The sequence below is a fragment of the Rattus norvegicus genome, chromosome 5 (genome assembly GCF_021556685.1).
Source record: "Rattus norvegicus strain SHRSP/BbbUtx chromosome 5, alternate assembly SHRSP_T2T, whole genome shotgun sequence".
Lineage (NCBI taxonomy): Eukaryota > Metazoa > Chordata > Mammalia > Rodentia > Muridae > Rattus > Rattus norvegicus.
In genome coordinates this window covers 84,327,555-84,355,500 of record NC_141538.1, presented here as the reverse complement: position 1 = coordinate 84,355,500, position 27,946 = coordinate 84,327,555, and the positions used below count along the sequence as shown (strand labels likewise).

At 41.1% G+C, this 27,946-nt stretch overlaps 1 protein-coding gene across 1 annotated transcript in view; it reads right to left on the bottom strand.

The window, feature by feature from the left end:
- The window catches only part of Pappa (pappalysin 1), a 230,363-nt gene that overhangs the window by 71,166 nt on the left and 131,251 nt on the right, over positions 1-27,946 (bottom strand). The window contains 1 exon segment of the mRNA NM_001401319.1: positions 24,417-24,610. Coding sequence (NP_001388248.1) covers positions 24,417-24,610 — 194 coding nt within the window.

The following is a 27,946-nucleotide window of genomic DNA, read 5'->3' as shown; positions in this document are numbered from 1 at the left end:
TCTCTTGTTTTGTTGTGTGTTTTTGTCAGACTGGCTGTAATCCCAATCAGGACAGTCAAACTAAATCAGAAAGGAACAAACAAAACCAGTTGAATTTTACCCAAAGTGCTCAGTTGATCTTGAAATCATTTGTTCCTGGGAGGGTGGAGAGAAAAGGAGACTCAAATTCTTCAGGGCCTCCTGTTTTTATGGGCACTGTCCAAACTTATCTGTTTAGCAACCTAAACTGATGAGCACAGATATGGGCATGTTGGGCTCACCTGCGCTGAACAACAGAGAACCCTGTGGAAGCACAAGGTTGAACACTGATGCTATGGGGATATTTTCTTTTTATCCATGCACTTTTATTTGGCTCCTTCAAGAAGAAAAGCAAGTCCTACTATACAAAGATTACTGAACACGAATAAATTTAGTGAATAAATTGGTGGAGTTCACATACATTCCACACCATCACAGACTCTTAAATCATCTCTACCACCATTCTAAGCATCTCTGTTCTCGCTCATCTTCACCATGCCTCCATTTCCCCCAGTATGACTGGATCTATGTGCTTTACAGTCTTTCTCAATATTCCAAGCCCAACCCAACTTTTACATCTCTGAAATCTAATGAGGAGCCCTTCTGTTCTTCCTCTGACTTTCTAATCTTACAGAGCAAAGTTTAATTATTGTGGCTGTCACTGGCTCTCTCATGCTAGAGATGTCAGGTAACTGTCCACAGTAACACTCATTCCTGTCACAGTACTGTGAAGAAGACCTGTTGTCTTATCTTCCAACTTTGACTTTGCTGTGGAAGATAGTAAGGATGTTCTGGAGAACCTGGCTTTACGTTTTCAGAGAGAGAGAGATAAAGTAGCACTTCTCTGGAGCTCAATTGTTTTGTAGTTCCCACTCCTATGTTCATTGAAGCATTATTTCTAATGGATGAAATGTATCAACATACATGCCTATAAACAGGTGGATGTGTAAAAACATCATGGTATGTACATGTAATAGAATGTTAGAAAACCATGCCACCTTCAATAAAAAGTAAACCATGAGGATATAATACTTAGTGAAATAAACCTGGTACAATAGTGGCACGACTATTATAGGTATAACCACTTCATGACTGAGTTAGATGCCTATCCACAGGTGAGAATTCGTGTCTGCTACTGTACCTGTCAAGAGCCAGAGGATGAAGAGACTTCCTGTGACCATAGGACATATATATGACATATAGGCCACAGGATATAATCTATACTGTAATTTTGCTAAATTTTGCTAAAATTGCCTTATAAATATTTATGTTTATACCACTAGTAATAGTAATGTTTTCAGTCTTGCTCAGTGAAGCTTCCCTTTTGCAGTGAATAGTGATTGATGCAGAGACTCACAACTGGTCAGCATGCAAAGAAGAAACAAATATTGGATGTTCTGACCTAAACTGGAATCTTAAGCATCCCCTCTGAGGTTCATAGAAGAGTGAGTAGAAAGAAGAAGAATTTGGGGAGAAGTTCTGCATAGCTGACTTCTGGATATGATACAGCCATTGGATCTATAAACTTACTGCAGCTGTGGTTACCTTCATAATTTCTCCATGCTAGATACTGAACATTACATTGCTATCTTATGCCGAGAAAAGGCTTGTGGAATCCTACCCCTCACTAAAGGATTGTGGAAATTTTATGGAGGCTGGTAGAAAAAGTGTCATTTTCTTTTATGTATCACACTGGCAAGTCATCATGTTCAAGTAAATAACCTCCCACTGATACTCATGCAAGTAACCTTCATTACATTAGATGAGAAACAAAAGAAAACACATAAAATAGGATAGGACTTTCTTGTTCAGTGAGAGAGTGGGGAAATAAAAGAGGAGAATTCAGGTTAAATGACCAGATATCAATATGTATTTGTATGAAACTGTCAAAGAATAAAAGTAATTTAAAAATTACAAATAAATAAGTCTGTCACAGACAAATAAATACCACAGTCTCCACACAAATGAGACACATAAACTAGATTCAAAGACTCAAAGACGCAGTGGTAGGTGCAAAGGATTGGGGGAAAAGGGCATGACTAGTTGCACATATGAGGGCTTGTACTTCGGTTAAGCAAGAAAAGACTTAAAGGCCTGTTGCTTACCAACATACCTGTAGTTAACAATCCCATAGTATGCATTATAGATTGCCAAGAGGCATGATCATCTGGTGGGCTCCTAATGTAATAAAATGAAATATTGAAAAAAGAAGCCAGGTGTGACTAAAAGTTATATTGACGAATGTATAAATATGGTACTAAATAAAATTTGCTTAGAGATTTTTAAATATTGGTACTAGACAAACATCAAGTGTGATTTGGTTAGCAAGCTTTCTCTGGTCTTTTCAGGGTTTGACAAGGATACAGAATTGTCATTTTTCTTGGATCACAGACTGAAAATGCACTTCCACATTTAGACTTCTGGAAGCCTTCTACTCTAAGGAGTAAAATGACTGTTCATATTTTTGCTCTCTTGACTGTACTGTTTATTCTCTCTCTCTTTCTCTCTCTCTCTCTCACTCTCTCTCTCTCTTTCTCTCTGTGTGTGTGTGTGTGTGTTGTGTTGTGTGGTAATCATTTGATTATTTTTTCCACTGCTGAGAATCTAATCCACAATCTTTCAAGCATCCTACCCATGAGCTGTTTGCCTAGCACTATGCATTTTTATTTATAATTTTCTAATTAGGCTTAGAAGAGTTCCCTAAGAGAGAATTCTCTCTTCAGTAAGCAAGAGATTGGAGATTCCCTGCACAATGACGTGCAGGTGGTAGGAGGCAAAGTTGTCCTGAAAATGCAAACTTCCATCTTCTAGCTTTAGTACATGTGTTCTGGGTCCTCTTGATTCTGATGTTGGTGTAAAGAAAAATCTTTGATGATGAGACATTAACTTCTTTTCCTAAAATAGCATGACAGACAGAGCAGACAGGAATTCTGAGGCTCACAATACCCCCTGTTATAGGAAGCTCAGTGCAGGTAGCTGCCCTCTTTCCTTTATAGTACTTGAAGGAACTAAGGGACAAGTGTCTACTGCTCATGACCTTTAAGAGACTCTACCCTTTAGCATAACCTTTACACTCTCCATCACATGTGTTTATTTAGTCAATAGGCACACTGCACCACATCTGGATGGATTACTATGAAATAGTTCTCCAACAGGCAGCTTCTTTATCTTTAGCGGATAGTGGTTTCATTGAATGTCTGCTAAGGGCACTAGAAGCTTACAGACATCCAAAATAATCCTTTCCACCTAGGGTTCCATTTATTCCTCACAAGGCTGGAATCCTTATCCAGTATTTATCATGATGAAACTGAGGCAATGAACAATGCTTTCAAGATCACATGCTCACTTGAATGTAGAGCTGGGATGCATACACTGATTTCTCTGACTTTACACTGTGAAGTTAATAGAAAAACAACATAACTGTTGCTTGGGTTTGACACAACCTTCAGCTTCCCTTAATGGGAAAAAGGCTTGGCTGAACACTATTTTTATCCTTGGTCACTCTATAGTGACACACACACACACACACACACACACACACACACACACACACCTGTTTTAAATAGAAAAACTAATCACATCACCTGCTACTTCTGGTCTACCCCATGCCCAGTGGGAGGAGATTTGCCTAGATGTAGCTGCTAAAGGCTTTGAAAGCAGTTTCAGCAGCAGCTGCTTTTTCTTCACCCACAGTGCAGGAGTCCCATGTCCACTATGATACTTTCATGTCAGTCAAAGTCTCATTTTTCCCAAGCATCATGGGCTCCATGCATACTGCCTGTGGTCAGACTCACTCCTGTCTCTGCTTTGCTTGTTTTGTGTAATGCTATACATCTTTTAAAACCTGTCTGGAATAACAAGCCTCTTCTGAGAGCTCACCCAACATCCAGAATTAATTACTATCTCTTCTGTGTCCACAAGGCTCTTTGAACATAGCTTAGTTATAGCACCTGTCCAGTTAGATTATAGTTATTCAGAGCTGAGTCTTACCCTATAAAGTCTGATGATTTCTAAGTTGAGAATGATATTTTATTTTATTTTATAGTCACATAAATCCCAGTTTATTCCTTAATATCTAGGAAATAAAAGATAGCATAGAAGGCCACAGCAGCAGTAGTGACATACACAGACACCTATTCTAAGTCTTGAATATTTTCAGACTCTTATAAATTTGAACATACTGCTGCATTACTATAATCCCATCATTCAAAAGGCTGAGGTCTGATGCTTGCCAACTCAATGGTAGCCTGAGTTACTAGTGAGTTTGACATTATTTTAGAGGAAACAAAAAAGAAACCAAACCAAACCCTTTATCAGTACCGAATCATATGAGGTAGAGGTGGAGACTAATATGTATACCCCCTTTAGAGACAAGAAAACTGAAGTCCTACATTTTGCCTAAGGTCACAACTAGCTTTTGCTAAAGCCAAGACTCCAATCCAGACTAAGACCATAGATGCTGCTTTGTAAAGGACTTGACTATGCCTAACATTTTGGAGGTTATATTGAGAGAATGGATATATCTATGTCAGATAGAGCTTAAGTCCCAAGCCACATAGACCATGTGTTCAGAATTTCTCCTATTTATTCTTGGTACTCAGAAAATAGAAGTTGTCTCAACAGACCAAACAGGTCTTTACAAGCCGGTTCTGTAGGACTGTGAGCAACAGAAAGAACCTGGATCAAAAAGGAAGAGGTCCCTTCCTAGAACTGATTCAATTGCTTACTTCCTAACAGCATTGACAAGCTGCCAGCTTTAGATTTCCAACCACTTCCAACTGAATTTCATAGAAGAGGGGGTTAACTAAAGGAAAGAAAACCTCACAATGGACCAAGTGACCATCCTGTCAATGTCTGAGAACTTACAGCGCTCATGTCTGTGATACTCAAAGACTAACAGCTAATTTGTAGTTACCATCTCTCTTCTAACAATGACAATCACAAGAGAAGTACAAAGTTTTACTGCAGTCATCCTAGCAATATGTTTTCTGATTTTTGTTTCATTTCTTTTCTTTTTCTGTATTTATTATTGCATGTTGCCAGTGACCTAGAGAAGTTCATCAGCCAGATCTTGAGATTCCAGGATGTCCTTAGAAATAGTTATGCTTTCTCATTCTATAGAGGAAGAAATAGTGAGAGAAGCTTGAAGATACATAGTTATTTCTGTGGACTCTGTAGACCAGCAGCCATCCTGGAGGTATCTGCAAGTGCCTGTCTGTAGAACCAGTCTGTGGCTGAAAGACCTGGAGACTTTCATTCATGCCATGTATGCCAACCTCTACACCTAGCATCTGCCTCCCAATCCCCCACACTTGGAGACAACTGCTTTCAATAAGAGTACTTACTAATCAGCTATTAAAAACAATGACTTTATGAAATTCATAGGCAAATGGAGGGAACTGGAAAATATCATCCTAAGTGAGGTAACCCAATCACAGAAAAACACACATGGTATGCACTCATTGATAAGTGGCTATTAGCCCAAATGCTTGAATTACCCTAGATCCCTAGAACAAATGAAACTCAAGACGGATGATCAAAATGTGAATGCTTCACTCCTTCTTTAAATGAGGAAAAAGAATACCCTTGGCAGGGAAGGGAGAGGCAAAGATTAAAACAGAGACTGAAGGAACACCCATTCAGAGCCTGCCCCACATGTGGCCCATACATATACAGCCACCCAATTAGACAAGATGGATGAAGCAAAGAAGTGCAGACCGACAGGAGCCGGATGTAGATCGCTCCTGAGAGACACAGCCAGAATACAGCAAATACAGAGGCGAATGCCAGCAGCAAACCACTGAACTGAGAACGGGACCCCCGTTGAAAGTCATAGAAAGGACTGGAAGAGCTTGAAGGGGCTTGAGACCCCATATGAACAACAATGCCAACCAACCAGAGCTTCCAGGGACTAAGCCAATACCCAAAGACTATACGTGGACTGACCCTGGGCTCCAACCTCATAGGTAGCATTGAATAGCCTAGTAAGAGCACCAGTGGAAGGGGAAGCCCTTGGTCCTGCTAAGACTGAACCCACAGTGAATGTAATTGTTAGGGGGAGGGCAGTAATGGGGGGAGGATGGGGAGGGGAACACCCATATAGAAGGGGAGGAGGAGGAGCTAGGGGGATTTTGGCCTGGAAACGGGGAAAGGGAATAACAATTGAAATGTAAATAAGAAATATTCAAGTTAATAAAGAAAAAAAAAGAAAAGAAAAAAAGAAAGAGTGCTTAGTAATGTCTTGCTTTCAAAGGATCTTTTAAAATCCAGTTTATTTTCCACCCACACACAATGTATACAATTGCATAGAAATTGAAGGAGAAAGGAGGACGAAAGTTCTGACATTTTCCTTCACAGGCAGATTTTATGAGATTTCAAAGAATTTTGATTTTATATTTTCCCAGGCCCCCTTATCAATTAGGGGAGGGAAGAAATGTCCCTCAAACCTTAGACCTATCCTTTACAAATTCCTTTTTCTACCAAGAAGAACCTGTGATAGGCTTCATAGAAAAACAGGAGAGAAAGTAAGGAGGAAGAAAGGTAGGGATATACATTGATAACATTTGTGTGCCTACAAGTGTGCACACAAAATCATAACCATGCCCCTGTTTTCCAACAGCTCTCCTTAGATTGTACTTTATCTTCAGGCTTGAAGTTCCATAACCAAGCTATATCCCCCAAGATATCAAACATCAAGGTCTCAGGGTCCTGACAAATATGAGAGAGAGACTGTTAGGAGAAAGCACTCCAGACTGAAACCATAAAGGGTCAGGGAATCCCAAACACAGCACTGCTCAGATGACATGAATCTGTGTCCATAAACACAGCTTTGCTCCCTTCTCAAGCCTGCCCTGCCCGATGGAATAGACATCAACTTTTAAATATGCTATGTGCATATAGGATGGGATGGTGTCCTTCATGTAATCTCATTTCTCCTCAGTAATAACAGTAGAGAGTAAGCATATGGCTTTCCATTTGACAGATAAAGACTTTGAGGTTTTGGGAAGACACTCGTCATTTCACCACACAAAACTTGTATGATTCAGGGTCTTTTCCCCTCCATCCCTATGGCTAGTCGTCCCAACCAAGTTTGCCCCACACGCTTGGCATCATATACCCACAGTGTGGTTTCTTGTTTGCCCCTCACCTTCTCCCTGGATGCATTTGAAGGACAATCGCTAGTCACTTTTTCATCAAAGTCCAACTTGGCTAATTAGACCTGGGTCACTGAATTGATGTGGTTTTTCCAAGGCCCATGGTGGTGCAATCAATCTAGGAGCCCAAGTCACCATAGGCCTAGACCAATGTACAGAGATGCTGATGTAGGTAATGACCATAGAGTATCAGAAAGGGTTCAGGTTATCTGGATCATTCCAGATGTGGGAAAATCACACTTTAACTAATCTTGCTTGATATGAAGAAATATATGGTGATAGCTCTTTGTCCAATGGGTATAATTTACCATAAAACTTATTGAAATACTTTATTTGATTTAAGTTATAAAGACACCAGAACTTCTTTCACAACATTTACTGGCCACCTTTGTATGTCAAGTTTAGTTTTCATGTTCTTGGGGACTCTATCAAGAAGATATCTTCTTTGATGCCTGTGGGTACGTCAGTTGACACACACAATGAACAAATGAAGCTCAAGCATTGCATCCTGAATCAGGCTCCTCCCACTGCACAACCCTCATCATAGACCTCTTTCACAGGGTAGTTTGCACCAAGCCCACTTTCCCAGTCTTTTCTAGCCCCAATACATACTGACCACTAAACATGAAAACTTGAGAGGCAATCAAGGGTTAACAGATGAACTATCCAGCACACACACACACACACACACACACACACACACACACACACACACACCACAGAGAGAGAGAGAGAGACAGAGACAGAGAGAGACAGAGAGAGATGGAGAGAGACAAAGACAGAGACACAAAGAGACAGAGAGACAGAGAAAGCACTCCAATCCCTTCCTCCAACCTCCTTTCTACACACTAATAACAATGAGGGGTGGGAGAAGGAGGGGGAGGAGGCTTTCTTTCACCGACCATTAGAAACAATTATCACTTTCCCCAGGCCTGCTGAGCACTTTCCCCTTTGATGCCTGCCTTAAAGAACAGGGGGAGGGGGAGGTTGCCTTTCTTTCAGCATGATGATTTACTGTATGGTGTCGGCAGACAATCAAGCAAAAAAGCTGGACAGAGACACGCTACCTTCATTCTTTTAGAATTCTGGAACTAACAGCCGATCTAGGGGCCTCTGCCTAGGAGACAATTCACAATAAGAACTTGGCATTGGAAGCTCTCCAGCCTTGGGTCTTGGCTTGGGACTGATTAGCACCTCATTGTCCCCAGGGAATAGCCCCTAAAATGTTATGCATTTCCCACTCCTTAGAGATCCAATGCCTAGCCAAGCCTGCTCCTCTATAAAATATGAACTCTTGTGATTTGCAGTGAAAACCTGTTATCTGAACAAATGGCCACAAGGAAAACGTGGGCTTTCCCATAGAAATTAGGATACCGTTTTCTACTCCTTGCTAACATGGTTTACTGGTAGATTAACTAAATCTCACAGAAGAGATATATCTCAGAACCATTATTACGGTTGCACTGGGGTGTATCTACTCACTCAGTCACTCACTTCTAAATGAGCTTCGAATTTCTCATTGACAGAAATGGGCATTTCAATCTTCTAAGGCAAAAGCTGCTATAGAAATCTAAGATAGCATCCATGAAGCACACCAGAGCTTCTTTCACAACATTTACTGGCCAGATTTTGTGTGTCAAGTTTAGTCTTCATGTTCTTTGGGACTCTATCAAGAAGATATCTTCTCTGATGCCTCGGGACTCGTAAGTGGATAAAAACTACTCCAGGACTATGCTTGTCAGGAGCAGGTGCTAAAGTCTGGATATGATTTCTGTGTTAGTCCAAAACAATTTCCTATCCCATGTTCATTGTACAGGTGAGGAAATCAAGGTTCACACAGGGTAAATGATGCCCATAAAAAAGCTGGTGACAATAACAGAATGATATCATATATGACACCACTCTTCTCTATTTCATTCTTCCCTTGAGCAGGGGAGATTCATGGTCTCTTTTTTCAGATAGGGAGAGTTAAACAATCACAAAGCAAGGATAGTAATAATAGACATAATTCTAGTTCACAACTAAAGGCCATGAAATGTTAGTTCTCATGTGTCCATACCACAGGGTTGATGTGCTCTTCCCACTTTACAAACAGGAACCAGGCAATAGCCTAAACCCATTCTGGACATTGGCTTTTAGAAGGCTAGGTAGGGGCTCAGGATTCTCCAGCTAGTAAATCCTCTAACAAGGGAGAGTGATTAGTGTCGGATGTGGTGGTGGGCTTTTGTGCAGCTGACAACTGCAGCCATGAAAAGCCCTATAGGCTCATTTCACAGAGGCCCTCACAGGCTGCCCCTGGCTCCTAATTATGCCATTCACCAGTCACCCAGGCCTGCCTCTGAACTCCTGACCTAGTACTGAAAGACTTGGGATCTCATTACTAATCTCTTAAGCCACCTAGTTCTCCAAAATACATCCATTTAAGTTAGAGGCCAAGGCTTCTTCAGGGTGGGAGGTGGGAAGAGGGAAAGTAGACTCTGGAGCTTCCTGTGGTATGACCATGATCTCTTATTGGAGCCCCTGTCCCAGTTCATAGAGCAGCTGGTATGGCTGGATGACTCAGTACAAGGCAGGCCTTGCAAAGGGTAAGTGTCTGGGCTATACTAGTGCATTTGAGGCCACCTGTTTGTAATTTCTGGGGTGCAGATGGGGGACAAGGCCTGTGTTTGCTTTCATTATTATTGTTGTTGTTGAAAAGGAAAAAAAACTGAGCAGAAACTGCTAACATCTGGAGGCTGCCCTTCAGTTCATGTGCTCTCCCACAGTAGAACATGGTTCCAGCAAGATGGTTTTAGTTGTGCCCAGGTCTCATGTGGCACTATCAGGAGTAAGATGCTGGAAAGATAGAGACAGTAAGGTGAGGGAATCCCTTGTGTTCTGAAGAAAGAGGGGGAAGGTTATGGGTTTCCAGATATCCCAGGTTTCTTTTGGAAGAATCAGCTTTCCCTTTTTTGGGCTGAAAATAAGACCTTTCTCCTATATTTATTCATGATCTCTCATTAATTTACTTACTCAATTAACACATACTTAGCTCTTATTATGGGCTAAGATCTTAATTCCCACAGTATATGTGAGAAAAAGGAAACACAGAAAAAATATCAATAGAGTCCCCACACCCCTTTTCAATAAATGACTCCTAAATCCATGGAAAGTTGATTGTAAAGAATTAAGTGAGCTGACACATATAGAAAACCAGGTTGGCTCTGGCTTCAAGGTTCATGAAGTCTGAGGGATGGGCATGGACAAGTAAGGGACTGAAACAAACTATGCCTGAAGCCAGATCTGAAGTGTAAATTCTTTGTGTCAAGTAGACTCTGGAGATAAAAAAAAAAGCCTCGAGAAGAGGAAAAACTGAGCCACAGCTGAGCCATGACAAAACCAGTTTTCCAGATGTTGTCAGTTGCATAAGCATGAAGGAGGAAGGTCAAAGGTCAAGAGGCTTTGCCTTATTCTGCATACAGCTCCCAACATAACATTTTTGGGAAAAATGCTAATTTTTATGTGTTTTCTGATCTTTCTTCTTTTACATTTATAAAAAAAGCAAGTTTCAAAAATTCTGCATCATGATACAAAGCTGCTATATATTAGATAAATGGATAAAATATCAGTCAGTGCTGATTGTATCACATCACAAGGTCTCAGTTTACTTTAACCAGAATGGACCCTAGACACTAGAGAGGAAAATTGACACCATGGCTAGCAGTAGGTGGACATCCTGAGGCATCACCTGTTACAGATAAGAGTCCAGCATTATAGTGGATTTCCTTTCAGAGCCCTGGGATATCGATAGTTCTAGAAATAGAAGGCATTGAGAAAATTTCATTTTCTGACTATAGCACAAGAAGCCATTTTTGTAGAACAAGATATCTTTTTGACCACATCCTGGTACTATAAAACTACCTGTTTAAGATTTAGATACAAAGGTTAAAATTACAAATATAGTTAACTTTAATTTGAAAACAAAATATGATGATCTCCTTAGCCCTGGAGCTAAATTGGGAGTCATAGCTAATCCTAGATCAACGTTCTACAGTGAGAAATCCTGATCACCCAGCTCAAAGATTGAGACATGTAGGTCATCAGACCCATCCAATCCCCTCTCCACCTTTTCCTGGAAACCTTTGGATAATTGATAACCACACCAAAGCTACAGTCACTGAAACTCTTGATTAGGAAGAGCTGAGGAGTGGTTAATGGTATTCTTGACCACACCACACTGTTCAGAAAGGTCACAAGAATGATTTTTCACTTAAAAACATGTGTCATAAAAGAACACAGTTTTCTCAAGTTCATAAAACTGGGAGTCACCAGGTTGTGTTTGTTTGTCTCACTCTGCCTTCTCCTAACTAACTTTGCTAACTAAGACCTGTGCTTTGCTAACTAAGATCTGTGCTTTGCTAACTAAGATCTGTGCCCTAAGAACTGTATTCAGGATGATGTACATGTTAAAATGCTTATAGGAGACTCTTGCACTATGCCAACATAGCCAGGTTGCATATATTTGTTTCTTGGCCCTGCTTCCTACTGAGTATGTATGTTCTCTGATGTCCCGCTATAGCTGCAGTATGTGTGTCTTGTTTCTCTTGATTCTCTAATGAGAGGGAGGGTGCCTTCCTCGGCTGCCTGTCTGCAGTTTCATTTCTTCTGGAACCAATCCAATGATGTGTTTCATTGACATATGTAAGAGACAGAGGACGGAGTTGCTGAAATTGTTGAGGGAGCCCCAGGACCTTCCAGTTTGAACAAGGACCACGGTCTTTAGGAGAAAAATAGATAGCGTGACTCTCTGGCCTGGTATGTCAGATTTCAGAAGTAGAGATAATAGCTGTGATCAGCAAGTTAGTAAGCTTTAAGACTCTCAGGTGCTGAGTGGCCATTCCTGATTTTCCCTGTCTACAAGATTATTAACAAAGGTCTCTGAAAGATGGGGACTTCCTTGAATATGTCTCCACCAGTGGCAGTATTGGAAGGCTCAGCTCAGATCTGTGCCCAGCAGTGGCACCTTAGCATTATGCTTTGACATCCCCATTCGAACTATTTCACACACCCCTACACCTGACTCTTTTTCCTTCTCCATGGGACAGAGGGAACTATAAGTCTGTATTTCCCCACTGAAAAATGAAATGACCAGAACTGGCATGGGAATTCAAAGAGTTCCTGCAGGCACACAGGTGTAGGCATATCATGCCCATTTATTAGAAAGCACGCAGATTTGTCCTTTCTGCATCATCTATTCTTCCTCCACTTTTGGCAGAAAGAGCTGTCGACAGCCCTACCTTACCTTTGGGCCACCTGAAGGCTTCATAACTTATTCTTCTGTAAATTAGTAAAAACTGTACAAGCTGCTTCATAAGATGGCTGGCATGTTTGGACGCAAAGAAACAGTATAAGATTCTGGATACAAAATTGACACCCTGAGAGTCCTTCACATTCTGGTCATTAATAACAACTGTTATTGCAATTATGTTGCCATTTACTCTTTTGGTGTAGTCATTGTTTCCTTCCTCTATTTACTCTTATAACCCATAATCTCTTTTTCCTTCCTTACTCTTGCCTCTTCCTCTCTGTCTTCCTATTCCTTACTCCTTCACAGCCTCTAGTGCTTATCCTTTTATTTGGAGACCACATTAAAAATTGCTCTTCACTTACAAGCTGAACAAAACATACCTAATGCTTTCATCACTCCTTGTGGGAAGCCAATCATGGGGGCATTCTTGACACTTGACACCATAGTGGAGACAAAGGAGCTGATTAGAACCTCCCCTCCACATCAACCCCAGAGTCTAGCCATTAAGTTATTGGTAAACGGGGGTGGGGGTTACTTCTTCAACACCTACTATGAGCTTTTGATTTGTCAGATGTGGAGGCATCCAGCAATGAATGCAGGAAACATCACCAAGGAAAGCTATGTTGGTTTTGAGGTAAGGTCCAATTCTGGAGGCATAAAGGAGAATAAAGGACCTTATCCTTTCTCAGTTTCAGGTCGTCATCATCATCATCATCATCATCATCATCATCATCATCATCATCATCATCATCATCCTTCGCCAAATGATACATAAATCAGGTGATTAAGAAGGCCCAGCCTGCTTTCCCCATTTATAAATTCACAGAGTATTATAACCCAAACATTTTACTTAGCACTTCCTGACCCAACTTGTTAACTCAGTCAAGTTACAAAGGAGATGCCATCACCACAGGAAATTTACATTGGTGACATTCAACAAATACAGAAACATTTTTTTTCCAAATGTTCTTCAAATACGGATACCCTATGCTAGGCACTGGAAATAACTTGAAAACAGAAGGTAGAGCCCAAATCGCTGCTCTTCTTTTTTTCCTTCTTTCTTTCTTTCTTTCTTTTCTTTTTTTTTTTTTTGTATAAAAATCCGGTGTTCACTGAAAGACCTAGACCCTGAATGATGGCTAAGCCTTAAACATGTCTGAAGGAGTACTGACATCTCTGGAGAGAAGGGGAAAAAAAGCCCTCAAGCTATGTCATTCATTCTGCCTAAAACATGCCCCTTGGGCTACATAGAAAAGTTTGTACTAACTGCACCAGGCTTTGCCTACTTTAAAGAGTCTAAATTTCACCAGCTATGTGAAATGATTTAGAGAGCTTTAAAAAAAGTGATCATGTAGATCAGCTACTTCTTATGAATGAAAAACTATGTATTCTAATGCCAAAAACCCTCCCATGAGAACTGGTACAGAAAAAATGTATAAGACTTTCTATCACAAAATGGTCAGTCTCTCATATGTAATTCAGGGAAAAAAAGAGAAATTTACTTTTAAGTCTTGGGGAAGGTGGTATGGGATAGACCACGAAGAGGTTTAGTACACTGAAAGAGTGAGTGTTCCTCTTATTCTGCCACAAAATGTGAGACACTTTGAGAAGCTCTCCCTCCCTATGTGGGAAATGGATAAATTATTTCACTGTGGATTTCAAATGATTTAATTTGATGAATGGATCCAGGGAACTTGCCATTTGAGGAGACAGAGCTTACATTTGAGGAGACAGAGGCTCAGCAAGGTGAGACAATTGCTCAGAGATCCCTCTGTACAGGAGCAATGGGATATGATGTCCACTCTAAACCTGCTTAGTGCACAGAGTAGCCCACAGCCTCTATGAAGCTACTTAAGTTTAACTAAATGCAAACTGCACCTTCTTGAATACATGAGCCACATTTTATGACTTGACATCATAGGTGGTTGAAGACTGCAGTACAAATCAGAGTCAATGTAGGGCATTTCTAGCCAAGTAAGAAGTTCCAGCGGACAGCTCACTAGTCTCGAGCTCTCAATGATGTCACTGTTTTGTTTCCTCTTAAACATAATCCTTCTTGATGACTTTCGCTTCTTGATGTGTGCCAAGTAGTATTCTGTCTTCGTTTTCATTGCACTGCTAATTTATTTCTACATCTCTTTTTTTTTTTATTAACTTGAGTATTTCTTATATACATTTCGAGTGTTATTCCCTTTCCCGGTTTCCGGGCAAACATCCCCCTCCATCCTCCCCTTTCTTATCGGTGTTCCCCTCCCCATCCTCCCCCCATTGCCGCCCTCCCCCAACAATCTAGTTCACTGGGGGTTCAGTCTTAGCAGGACCCAGGGTCTACATCTCTTGATGTCAGGTGCTGTAGTGACATCACTCGGGTAGCATTCATACTTTTTCAAACAGTATTTATCAACAAATCAGATGCTCATCCAAGCTCATGGCTCTCCAAGGAGTTAGAAGGGAACTCTTTCTCAGAAAGGGGAAAATTGCAGGCACTGAGTAAAGTCCCCTTCTACCCATTATACATATAGGTCTATCTGAGGAAGGGCATGGGGGTAAACAGGAAGATATAACTATGACGTATGCTTCCCAGTAACAGTACATTTTATGGGACCCTTGGAGCCCTTTTCTCCCTGAAAATTGAATATGTTCAAATGCATCTAGGTTTGCTTGTGCTCAGAACTAGTTGAGGACTTTTAAGTTTTAAGGAAGCTATAACTGTAGTGACAGTGTAGTTAGGACGCTCTTCCTGATGTGATTCTACAGACAGCACACCAAGACTGAATTTTCAAATTCAGAACTTGGAGGGAGCTAGAAAGTGGGGCTTATGGGGCCTTGAAAAACAAACACAAACAAAGGAGTGCTCACACAAACAAAAACAGAGTCCTGTGCCCAGCAAAAGCTCGGCTCCTTTCCAAAGCTCCTCCTTCCAGCCTGGCTTGAGAAAGTTTACTTTCAGACTAGAGAAATGAGTGTGTGGTTTAGGGGGCAGAATTCAATACCAGCAAAGCAGCAGGCTCAGCAAAGCTTGACTGATGCTTGCCTCCTACGTTCATTACGCCCCAGAGAGTGAATGCTGCTTACATTTTTTACATGTTTCTTGGGTACAGAACATGAAACTAAATTATACAGCTAAGGCCATGTTGGCTACATGCCGGTGACCTTACTTAAAACAAAACAATAGAACAAAAAGAAAAAAAGGAAAGAAACAGAGAGGAAGGGAGTCTGGGAGAGAAAAGAGGAAGGAAATAAAGAAAGGAGAGGAGAGGTGGGGTGAAGAGAGAGACTGTCAAACACCTACAGAAAAACATCGAAAGAGATCATAAGAGAAGGAAGTCTAAGTGAAAGGCAAGGATGAAGGAGTGTCTGCTCCTGAATATGAGGTTTAACAAGGGTGATGTAGAGAAGATGGGCATCAGGATCAAGGTGGGTCAGGTTTGGATGGAGACCATGAACGAAGGCCTAGGAATCTTCCTAGATGGGCCATGAAGGTTGGCAAGAGAAGGGTCTGATTTCCACAGAGACCTCAGAGGACTGAGCCTCAAGCCACAGAGATCTGCTTGCTCTCTGGCTTCAAGTCAAGTCCCCTGGCATCTGAGAGATGGAGACTCACTCTTCAAACATGGTCCTCAGGGCTACACATGACACTGTCCTCAAGAAGTCAATACATTCTTAGTGCCTACCTGGAAGTGTTCTATTACTATCTGTAACTTCCTTCCTGTCAGTATTGTGTTCTGCTTCAGACTTAGTTTACTTTAGTATCAAATGCCTTAGAGTGACTGAGATCTGATATTATTCTGATACCCAGTAAGAACAAGCACATACATTGTACTTGGTATGCTAGGTTATTGCATTCTCAGGACCATCATACAGAGGGGAGAGTCTGCCCAGTTTGCAGATGAGGGAAACTGAGGCTTATAAAGGTGAGGCAATTTGTCAGGCATCACGTACCTCAAAAGTACATCAGTTATTTTTCAATGCAAAACCCAGACTTTCTTTATGTAACAATGTAGATATAGTATAGCTTCTTAAATTTACTCTCAAATGCCAACTACAAAGAATGATAATTCTATAGAAAACCATCTTGCCAACTGTCCCTTCCTCATCAAAATATGCAAGATGATGAGGTTAACTCCATATATTAGAGCACTTCATCACAATGTGTTTTACCTCAGTAGAGGACTCCCATGCCAATTCCTTCTCCCTTGAGAGTACAGCACTGTACTTTATCTCCATGTCATTCTATTGCTTACAATGACAGGTATCACTGGCCTTCCATTAGAATACCAGAATCATTCTATAAGCAACAGGAAGTGAAGGAAGAACTGGGGGCTCACTAAGTCTCCAGCCACCCAAAGTTGGTACAGGAAAGCTGAGTTGTTTATTTATTTTTTTTAACCTATATCCTAGGGTTAGAGAGATGACTCAGAGAGGGTGGATAAAAAGACTGACTGCTGGGGCTGGAGAGATGGCTCAGTGGTTAAGAGCACTGACTGCTCTTCCAGAGGTCCAGAGTTCAAATCCCAGCAACCACATGGTGGTTCACAATCATTTGTAATGAGATCTGATGCCCTCTTCTGGTGTGTCTGAAGACAGCTACAGTGTACTGATACATAATAATAAATAAAATCTTTTAAAAAAAAAAAAGACTGACTGCTCTTCTGGAGGAGCTGGATTTGATTCCCAGCACCCACATGACAGCTCACAACTATCTGTACCTCCAGGGTATCTGATACTCACAAAGCACAGACACAGAATCAGACAAAATATCTGTACATATATTAGAAAAAACAATTTGAAAGTAATACCACGTGTTGTTTATAATCATGTCTGCCCCTTGGTCACAGAAATTGTAACAGGAGACAAAAGCATTTCTGAAAGAGTGTGTCATCAGAAGAGAAATCACACATCACATGCATCTCACTCCTACCTGGAAAAGCAGAGATTATGTGTCTTGACCAATGTCACATAACCAGGAAATGGTGGACCCCAGGCTTAATGGAATTGCAGATGCCCTTGGATTGTATGTGTTTCAAACTTTCAACACTCAAATATTCATCATTTGTAGAAGGGGTGAATGACTGAAGGATGGGGAGGAGGGGTGGTGAGGAGGACCACAAGGATCCCTGTAAGGTTTAATAGATTTAAAGTCTCTCCAAGCCCAAGCGTTCCCTGGATGGGACGCTATTTTGTACTCCATTGGAGGGAATTCTGGGTGCCCCCATGAGTGGGACAGGCTGTAACAAACCATGGTACTTTCTGTTCTGTCTCCTTAGATGACTTGCACATGTGCTCTTGAACAATTATTCTGAAACCACCAGGAGAAAGCAGATCCCTTGGGCCTTTGGGGAAACTACTTGGAATCTATGTGCTCCAGCATTTCAGCATGTTCCTTTTCCCTCTCCTTCCCCACCATTGGCAAAGGCTGCCCCTTTTCCTAATGAGAAGAGTCGAATGCTTTGGTTGAAGGCAGGGACAAGCAAGCAAGGGGCAGACAGCCTTTGGAACTGTCTCCTCAGCACTAGCTAAGGAGGCCAAGATTTCTCCTTGTTCCTTGCAGATATTATTGTATAAATAACACAGGGGAAATGCTTCTCAGGACAAGGTTTCTGAGTGGAGATGTTTTCACGTTAACACCTGTAGTGAGGTAGATAGAAAAACAAAGAGGTATGCTATAGGTGAGTTCATGTCTCTTTCTGAGGCTCTGCGTCTTCCCTTTGAGAGAAGCCTGTTATGCTCAGGAGGGTGGCTGGGAAGTGCATGGGAAAGGGTATGCTTCATGGGGTCTGGCATACAGGAGGTATTTAGTAGGCATTACTGCTGTTCTTTCTGTCTTAATGTCTGACCAGTTCATCTCAGGCTGAAAGTCTCAGAAAAACATTCCTCAGTCCTCAGGATAAAAAATAAATGCCAAGCATCTGCAGTGTCTTTAAACACCCCTCCTAGCTCATTTATCTTGATTTTTAAAATTTATTGGCCAATTATTTATTTATTTTTGTTTATTTGTTTGTTTGTTTGTTGTTTTTACTTTATGTGTGTCATTTGTTTTGTCTTTTACACTGGCCTTGCTGTTTTTCTATTGACAGCATGTGCTTCATATCCATGCCTTGACCTGACCAAAAATTGATTTGCCCCTCTAAAGTTGCTGAGCTGCAACTTTTCTTTTAAACACATACACACACACACACACACACACACACACACACACACACACACTAAACTAATAGAGATTGAAAGTGGGGTGCACACATAATTGTGTTTCCTTTAGCTATAAAGACAAACATTATGTTGCTCATCGCAAATTAAATAGAACTAGAGCTAATCACATTAAGACAAATCAGTTAGAGTTGGGAGAATAAATATTGAATGTTTTATCTCAAAAATGAATAGTATGAAAGAGAGAGAGAGAGAGAGAGAGAGAGAGAGAGAGAGAGAGAGAAGTTACAAGAAAGGTAGAAGAGGATTAACCTGACACAGGAAAGCACTAGAAGGAAGGAGGAAGGTAGAAGCTCAGGGTGTGAACACAACAAATTAAATGATGTCCATAAATGGAAATATCTGTATGGAATCCATCAGTGGAAAAAGAATGGAGGCCAAAGTTGGATATCTTGGCAGCATGCTTGAAAGGTGGAGCAGTATTTGAGATATTGCAAGAGATCTCCCATTTTCTTGGTATTCTTAAAATGCATATAGTGACAAGATGACACACAATATCCATTCTTTTGACCATTTTCCCATAACTATCTTGGAAGCAAGTGAGAGCTGCTTGCTCTGTATCTGGGCGCCTATCTGAACTCAATGGCTAGTGTCCCAATTTGGCTCTTTCCAGACCTGAGTCTTAAGTCTTAATATGCCCATCAGTGAGTGGAGACCATTAATACTGTTTCAATACTAGTTTGAGAGTCAAGGAATTTGGTACAGAGCCCAGAGGAACTTGGTAAACGCTATTTCTATGATTTATCCTAGACATTCTGAAAGGGGGCAAAGGACTTTTCCATGCAGTGTGCTGGTTGTCATCCCAGCTGGCTGAGTAGGCTAACAACTGTGTGTTTTCTTCCCTGGGGTATTTCCTCTGGAGTTTATATTCTGAGGTCGTTGACTACTGTTTCCAGGTGTACACACCCCTCGGGTATAACAATAAGCTCTCTGAGAACAGCAAGAGGACTTGGGCTTTCTTAAAGATTCCCAATATGCCTGACACAGTCCTGGGTGAGCAACTTTCTGATAGGACTATGCTTAAGTGGGTGAAATGTGACCAATGGTTTCTCCTGTATGGGTCACTGTGGTCAGCACTGGGTGAGGGTGTATAGTGGAATCTAACCTGCAGGTAGTACCAGGTAAGTTCAAAAAGCCTGTATTTTCCGTGTATCCTGCATCCGTAATCGCTATTGTAGAGATTATTCTCATTTTCCAAAGGGGGACACCAAGCTTCCTGGAGGAATGGCTTGCCAAGTGTTTCCAGGAATAGAAGATAAAGGAGCAAGGCAGATCGTCATCTATTTGACTTTAGAGGTCAAAACTGTGATTTCCCATTTTTTTATTATTGTGTATGTTCCCCCTTCACATTCATGGACACAGGCTACAGGCTCTCTACCTCTCTTTAATCAAACAAGGAAATGATTAGTCTAGCATAAAACCTGATATGCTTTGTATTTTAACAGAGGCAAAAAAAAAATAATGATAATGATGATGATAGATGAGCATGTCAAGGACCAGGCGACAGCAACTCAGAATGAAGTTGCAAAGGACTAATCTGCTCCCCAAAAGGTTAATGCCAAATACAATCAAAACTTTTCACAAGTAAAGAAGTGATGGTGTTCTCTCATGCAAGAATCTCCATTGAACCAACAGTCTCCTTGAACTAGACAGAAAGCCCCAGAATGGGAGGAGCTTACTGTGTCACAGTCCTTGCTTCTTGTGGATAGGTCATTTCTCCTTTATTCTCAAAAGAGGTTTGCTTTTCATTCATCTTCAAATCAGCACCCCACGAACGGTTGGTGTCATCTTGACCCTCAAAAGCTTAACCTAATGAACTGGTTTGTTGACTGATGGTCTGTAGTCCCTATGAGAACACTTGAGAATTCTAGCTCATCTTAGCATCTCCATCTCTTCTTTAAAATCCATGGCAAAGAGGGGCTTCCCGTTTGCACAGGAGAAAACAGTCTTAGGGAGAAGCTCTGGGGATGAGGGCAGAAGGGAGGCATATCAACTTTGTGCTTTGGCAGACTTTGGTGTAAAATATTGGAGAAATGTGAGGCATGGAAGCAAAGTATGAACAAGACAAGATCTTTGCAAGCACTTAAACCAAACCCAAGTGCACCATTTCTGAGGTGCCCAGAAGAGAAATAACTAGATTCTCTTTCTTGATTTCCATTTTTGTTCACTTACAGGAACTTCCTGATTCCAGCTGGGTCAGGAAGGTGCATAGCCCAAATATCCCAGGAATTTCTCTCATTATAGGATATTCAGCCCAATTTGCACAACCAGGAGGCTTTGATATGTCTGATAACATTTGGATACAAGACTCAGCATTCATGGGTAGCTTTACTGTAACCAAATTTGGGAAAGTTGTTTAAGGAGAACAGAGGAGAGAGGCTGGAAATCATTAGAAGTGGCAGGTTTATGCAAAATCAAAGCTCAAGTTTAGATTGGCATTCTAAGCTCACATAACACAAAGCGGGTACCTCTTTCTCACTAGTCACAACTGCCTGCTAAATTATTCAAATGCAGCTATAATTTGGAGAGAGTTCCCACACCTATTTCTTTACAGGGTGCTGAGGTCAGAGATGCAGTCCTAAGCTTCTGTGGGTTCTAGCATAGACATAGAAATACGTACATGGTCCCAGCACACATCTGAGTTTTTATCATTTTTATAACACCACAGAAAGACTCCCAGAGAGTGGAATAAGCTGGATTATAAAGGAGATAAGGGAATGCCTGGGCAGTCTCATAATTCCTCAGGCCAAGCTAGCCCTGGTAAAGAGTAAGACTGCAGAAGAGGGTCAGTGTATAGAAGAGAGTGGGGCAGCCTCAGTTCCAGAGACTGTGACACTGTGTAGAGGGTTTGAGTCCTTGACTCCTATAACTCTGCCTGATTCCCAGGAATCCAGCAACTCTCAAATTTTATATGGCCTCATATTTCTAGACTCCCATTGTCATCTTATAAGATATACCTCTAAGATAAGATTCTCTACACACAGTATATGGCACTGACTGAGGAGACCACAGCACTTCCTGCAGGGCTCCAAGGTAAACAGCAGAGTGTTTACCATGAAGAAGGCAATTGGGTGTGTGTGTGTGTGTATGTGTGTGTGTGTGTGTGTGTGTGTGTGTGTGTGTGTGTGTGTGTGTGTTGAGCAAGGTGGGTGGTGAAATTCAGGTGTTCCTGGTTCCTTTTCCTCTATTCTCCTGTATTTGATTTGGATAGTGTCTAGACTGAGCTCCTATGGGCTTATTCATATATGTACATGTTGGAGGGGTATAAGGGAAAAGAATAAGAAGGGGATGGAAGAACAGAAGAAGAGGAGTCAAATGAAGAGATGGGGAGAGAAAGAGAAGATGGAGGAGGATAAAGCTTAAGGAAGGTTAGGGACCAAAGATATCCCTTTCTATCTCGTTCTTCAATTTAATTATCAGGATCCTCCCACCTTCTCTGCCCTCACCATTAATATCTACACTAGAGGGCTTGACAGGGTAAAAATTAACTATTGGGATCCTCTAGACACTGAACAAGGTAGTGATGGGCACAGTCTTATTTCCTCCTACCCTGTTGTCAGGAGGGAGCAATATTTTCACCTCAGGAAGAGTGCTTGCCCTGAAGGAAGCAGATGTTGTGTTGTACTGTCTGTATGATTGCATGTGTGTTTGCACACATGTGGCTGTACCTGTGTGAATGAGCACATATACATATGTGCAGGAGATGCATTTGTTTTCGGGTAAAGAAAATGGAGCACTACTATACTGTGCCCCCAGACCTTTGCTTTCCTGATTCTGCACCCAGCCTGCATACACTGACCTCAAAGACTAGAGTGAGCTGATCTCATAATGGCAAAATTAGTCACAGTGAATTCTCCTTGTAACAAAGATTATATGCAAGCTTTGAGTAATAGAACCTAGTCGATTTCATTAAAATAAATTTGGGAACAATGAATAATTCAATATGAAGATTTTGTTTCCTCCCCTCCTCTTTATAGATTGAAGAGCTAGTATTTATAATGATTTTTTTAAATTAGATTTTTGTTTAGAGAGAACTAATCAGCCATAATTCCTGGCAGACCTCTCCCTACAAGATTGGATTAATTATCCCATGAAACACTTTTTTTTCTTTTTTCAAAATAAGGGGACTGGGAAATATTTTTTTTAAATTTTGATCACTATTAGCAATAATCTTTGGGTGATTTTTTGAACACAGTTGCTCCCATTACTCCTGTGTATAAAGGTTTCTAAAGTATTAATAATTACCTCATTTGAATGTTGTTTTTCAAGCATCTCTAGGAATGGGTTATTAGGTGAATTTGGAATTCCTGTACGTTTGATGTGATGGAGAAACAATGGACTTCTCTTGGTGTCTATTGTAGGCAGATGTGTATATGTGTGCGTAAACACATGCACATTTACAGTAAAAACAAAGTCAGTCGGTCTTGGCACACAGTGTTATCTTGATGCTGTGCTTTGAGGAGAAAAGATGAATAAAGCCACAGCCTACTCTCAACTCCCTCCAATAACCCATTGTAGGAAGTAATAGAGTACATAAATAAGATTCCTGAAGCTCTCTGTGAAGCTATGACCATCCAGGTGAGTCCTACCAGTGCTGGGCAGCACAGAGAAGAGGAATGCTGACCCAACCCATTCATGGCCAGGCTGACACTGCACATGAGAGGCACTAAGGGATTCTGGGTAACTCACACCTTCCATTTTCCTAAGGGCATTCATTCATACATGCAAATGAGTAAACAAAAATAATGTGAACATAGGTAGGAGAGATGAAGAGATGGTCGAAAGGAAATGAAACTGAATGTATGAGAGGTGCTACTTTACAGCACATTAAATAACTCTCACTGGACCCCAGCCCAAAGTGCTAATTCTCATTCACCTAAATGCCAGCTGGACTCCAACAAATTGGAAATAAGGAAGCAGGATTAGAGAGAGATGACTGAGAATCATGGCTCATCTGCAGGGCCAAGAGGAAGGCTAGGTTCAAAAATGGCTACCGAGCTGGGCAGTCAGAAGCACTGAGTTGTGTCTCTGGGAAATAGGAGTCTCAGAAGAAGGCAGGTGTTTTCTCAGCAGGATAATTGCAAAGGCGGCTCTGGGGAAGCACAGAAACCCTAGGATCACATAGGCTCTGGTATCCCCAAAACTCTCCCTCCCTCCACAAGGCTGTGAGTACCCTGCGGGAGAACAGTGTCATATGAATAGTGCATTAGGGGGCCCATGCAGTCCCAGCCTCTTAGAAGTGGCAACATCCCTGAAGTGCTTCAAATTAAATACAGAGGTGAGAGCCAGGGAGAAAGAGTGGAACCTAGAATTGTGGAGAGATGTTACAGCAAGTTTTTGATAAAGTTGTTATTAATTCAGTAACCATACAAGTTGAGGGTCCCTACCCCCCAAAAAACCCACCAAACACCCCACAAAACAAAAGCAAAGCAAACAAACAAAACAAAATATCCTATGATTTTTCCAAATAAATTTGTTCTTACCCCCATTGAATTCCAATGGTATATTCAAGACAGAGTCCTTCCCCATATTTGAATCATAATAAGAAGCCCATAGGGGAACAGTCATTATTTCCATGATGTTTGCATTCTCTGCCCTTCACCAGTGAGAGTGAAGAGGCGCTATCACAGTTGGCTAACATTATCCTCAGGTAGATATGATCTGTGACACTGCTTGAAGTGGGCACCTTGAGAGCCTTAGCAGGGATACAAGGAACCAGCATCAGGAGCCCTGCAAGGCTAGGAACTTACCTGAGAGGCTGCCGGCTGCCCAATGACAACCCAACCTGGGCACTGCTGGTCTTGATGGGATACTGAAGCATTGGACGCCCACTGATCCAGGAAACCCTGGGGCGTGTAGACACCACAGTCTTTAATGCTAGTTTTTTGCTCAAACTCTTCACACATCCCATCCCCATCATGGAAATAGCACCGGCTGGGTTCATCTGTGGGAGATGGACATAGGAAGGGAGTCAATAATTAAATATTTCTTTTCTGGTCCTAACAGCAGCAGCAGTTGTGGAGTAGACCATCCAGACCAGAAGCTCTGTTGAACCTATGATCTTTAGTCACGTTAGGATACTCTTCAGCCTTAAGGGGGATACACAATGGTTTATTTGAAATTGGTAGATGCAGTGCTGAGTAAATGAAGCACAGTGTTGCATGACTCCTCTTACGCACACACACACACACACACATACACACACACACATACACACACACACACACACACACACACACACACACACACACGTGTAGAAAGTAAGAGCAAAAACTACAAACTACAATATCCAAATTTCATTTGACAGGGGGTAGGGGTGTGGAAACTGTGTGCAATGTCCATAGGTTTTATGCAAGATGAAAACATTCTAGAAATTTGTCATACAGGTTTGTGCTTTTAGTGGACATATCTGATTACGTACGTAGGATATGCTGGGAGGGCAGAACTCAACTCTGTAGGTCTTTTGTCCTACTTAAAACAAAATTCATAAGTTCCACTCCTTTCAAGTGAGACTCAATCACAGTATGATGAAGGTATTATTTTAATTATAATGCAAATGTTCTAGATGCAGAAACTAAGATGCCATGTGTCTTTAATAGGTGCCCAAGTCACACAATATGTGCCAGCTCTAGGAACCCAACTCACTCTGTAAGTCTTAGACATGTATTCCAATACCATAGGACTTTAAGTTTGCAACCTGGATTTATTTAACTCCAAAGAAGATTTCAGGTTTACATAAAGCACAAACCAACTTCAGTTTCAGCCCAGCAACTACCTTTCTGTGTTTGAATGACTAGTCTCTTTTCTTCTCTGGGCTCAGTCACCAGAGCAAAGAAGGTAGTTAGACTACTGGGACTCCACGCGTCCAGCCAGTGCTCCCACAGTCTTACATGATATTTGTAAGAGTCTCAGCAAAATGCCAAGTGGTCAAGAACCTGCCTTTTTTGAAATTTTTGTTTTATTTTGTTGCTTTTTGTAGGGGTATCATTAAAAGCTGTGTCTGGTTGCACCAATTCTCCTTTGTCTATAAGGACAAGCATCGGAGGAGTCATGAGGAGGATGCCATCCAAGAAGATCTGACCTATGTATTCAATATAGAACAAATCAGGGAGAAGCAAAGTGGAGATCCCTGTCACCTTTTAAAACTAGTATCCATTCTTCTCTGCTATTCTCCAGTGCTGCTAGTCAAAGCTAAGCAGCCCTTTTCTCGTGGAGGGCCTATTTTATTAACATCTCCACCTTAGTACTCATTGAACTGTCCTGACACCGGGTCCACATGCTGTAACGGAAAGGTTGTAGACTTCTCAAGCAGTTGTCTCCACCATCTGAAGTCCACTGTATAATTTATTATCTAAGCTCTAGCACTTGGAAAGTAAAGAGCATATTATTAGAAATTATGTCTGAGCAACATGCACATCGAATTCTGATTATCTCAGGCAAATTAGGATGTAGGATTACTGTGAATTAATTGTTCGATCTAGGTCATCCATCTAATATTGACTCCAAAACACTGGAGCATAATTCTGGAGAAGATACTACATTTAAGGTGGAAGGCATTGGTTTCCTCCTTGTCCTTTGCACTGCATATAACCACAAAAGATAGTTTTTCCTCTTAATCTCTGTCCCCCTCCTCTAACGCGGTTCTAATTGCCCCAATAAGAACAATATCCTCACTGGAAAGGAACATAAATATGCCTTATACATTCTAAAACAGTCATGACAAGAAAATATGCATTTCTTCTAAAGGGTCAATTCCTTTCAAAGTGGCTGAATTTAAATCAGCTTGTGAAATCAATACTTACTTGAAATACTTTCAAACATTCTACCTTCTAGAAAAAAGCTAGGGTCATGGGGGAAAAGGACTTGAATTTTTATGTTGTTATCTGTACAGGGAGTTATTGAATTCAGGGGTAGCAGAATGTTGAGTCTCTTCCAAGCTCCAAAATTCTTTGTTTATTCCTACAAACAGCCTACATAGTAAAATACTATTAAATGTGCCAGAGTAAGTCAACTCATTATAATTTAATTATTGGAGGATGGGTGTAAGCCAGCAGAGAGCTCCAGTGACCAGCATGTCTGATACTTCCAACATGGAAAGAAGACAAGGTCAGCACTTAAAACAGCATCCCAGTCACCAGGGATGGTAGCCAATTCAGATACAATAAAACTTTAGGTCCAACCAAAGGGCAATCTCAGCCCAATGAAGAGGACTTCAAGAAGTCACAGTGTCCAATTCTAGACCACAAAGACAGCTGCTACGAGGGTGAGAATTGGAGCCCTTATGCCTAGCCTCTGTGTCTCTTTATGCTTAGTGGAGAGCTATTTATATTCACTATTTACAGACTGATAAAACATGACCTCTTAAGGACAAGATTATGAGGTTGGCTAACTTAGGTACCCACTTTCTCTTCTTCAAATGTGAAGACAGATAGCGAGAAATTATGATAAGATTATGTAATATCTACCTTCTAAGATGACTTAATTCATTTCTCAAGGCAAAGGGCACTCTCAAAATAGCAGAGAATTGGATAAAGGTATGTTATTTTAAAGGTTTACTTCTTTATGTTTAAATTTAGGTCACAAAAAATCTGTTTGATTAGAACTAGAATTTGAGAATGGAGGGAGGTATAGACAGACAGCAGCAGAACCAGAGTTACATAACTAAATAGTAAGGTGGTCAATAGATAGGCCACAAACCTCAAATGATAGAGAAGAGCTAGAATTAAAAAGAGAGGTTCAAACTGGAGAGGTGGTTTAGAGGGAAAAGCGACTGGACACCAAGCCTGATTACCTGAATTCAACACTTGGGACCCATGTGGTAGAAGGAAAGAACTTATTTCTCCAAAGTGCATCAAATTTCTGAAACATATACATGCTGGCACCTCTTTTTATTATATTAAATAAATAAGTTTAATTTATAAGTTTTACAGAGAAAGGAAGAGGAATGGAGAGGATAGAAAGGAAAAGTGAAAATGAATGAATGGATAGTGGGAAAGAGGGAAAGAGAGAGAGAGAGAGAGAGAGAGAGAGAGAGAAGATGAGTATGTGAGTATGTCTCCTTTCCTCTTCAACATTATGCTGACAAAGCTATTGTGAGTCTCTTTTAAAAATAACATCCTTGGACTCTGCTATTCGGTTTCTCTTGCTACTAGTGTCCTAAGGGAGCTCCTCCACTCCATCTGCCAGTGTTTTGTCTGGGGAATTCTCTCTCTTTCCTCACTCCCTCTGCCTCCAGCACCAAAGAGAACAGGGTAAGGAATGGAATACAAATGCACAGCCA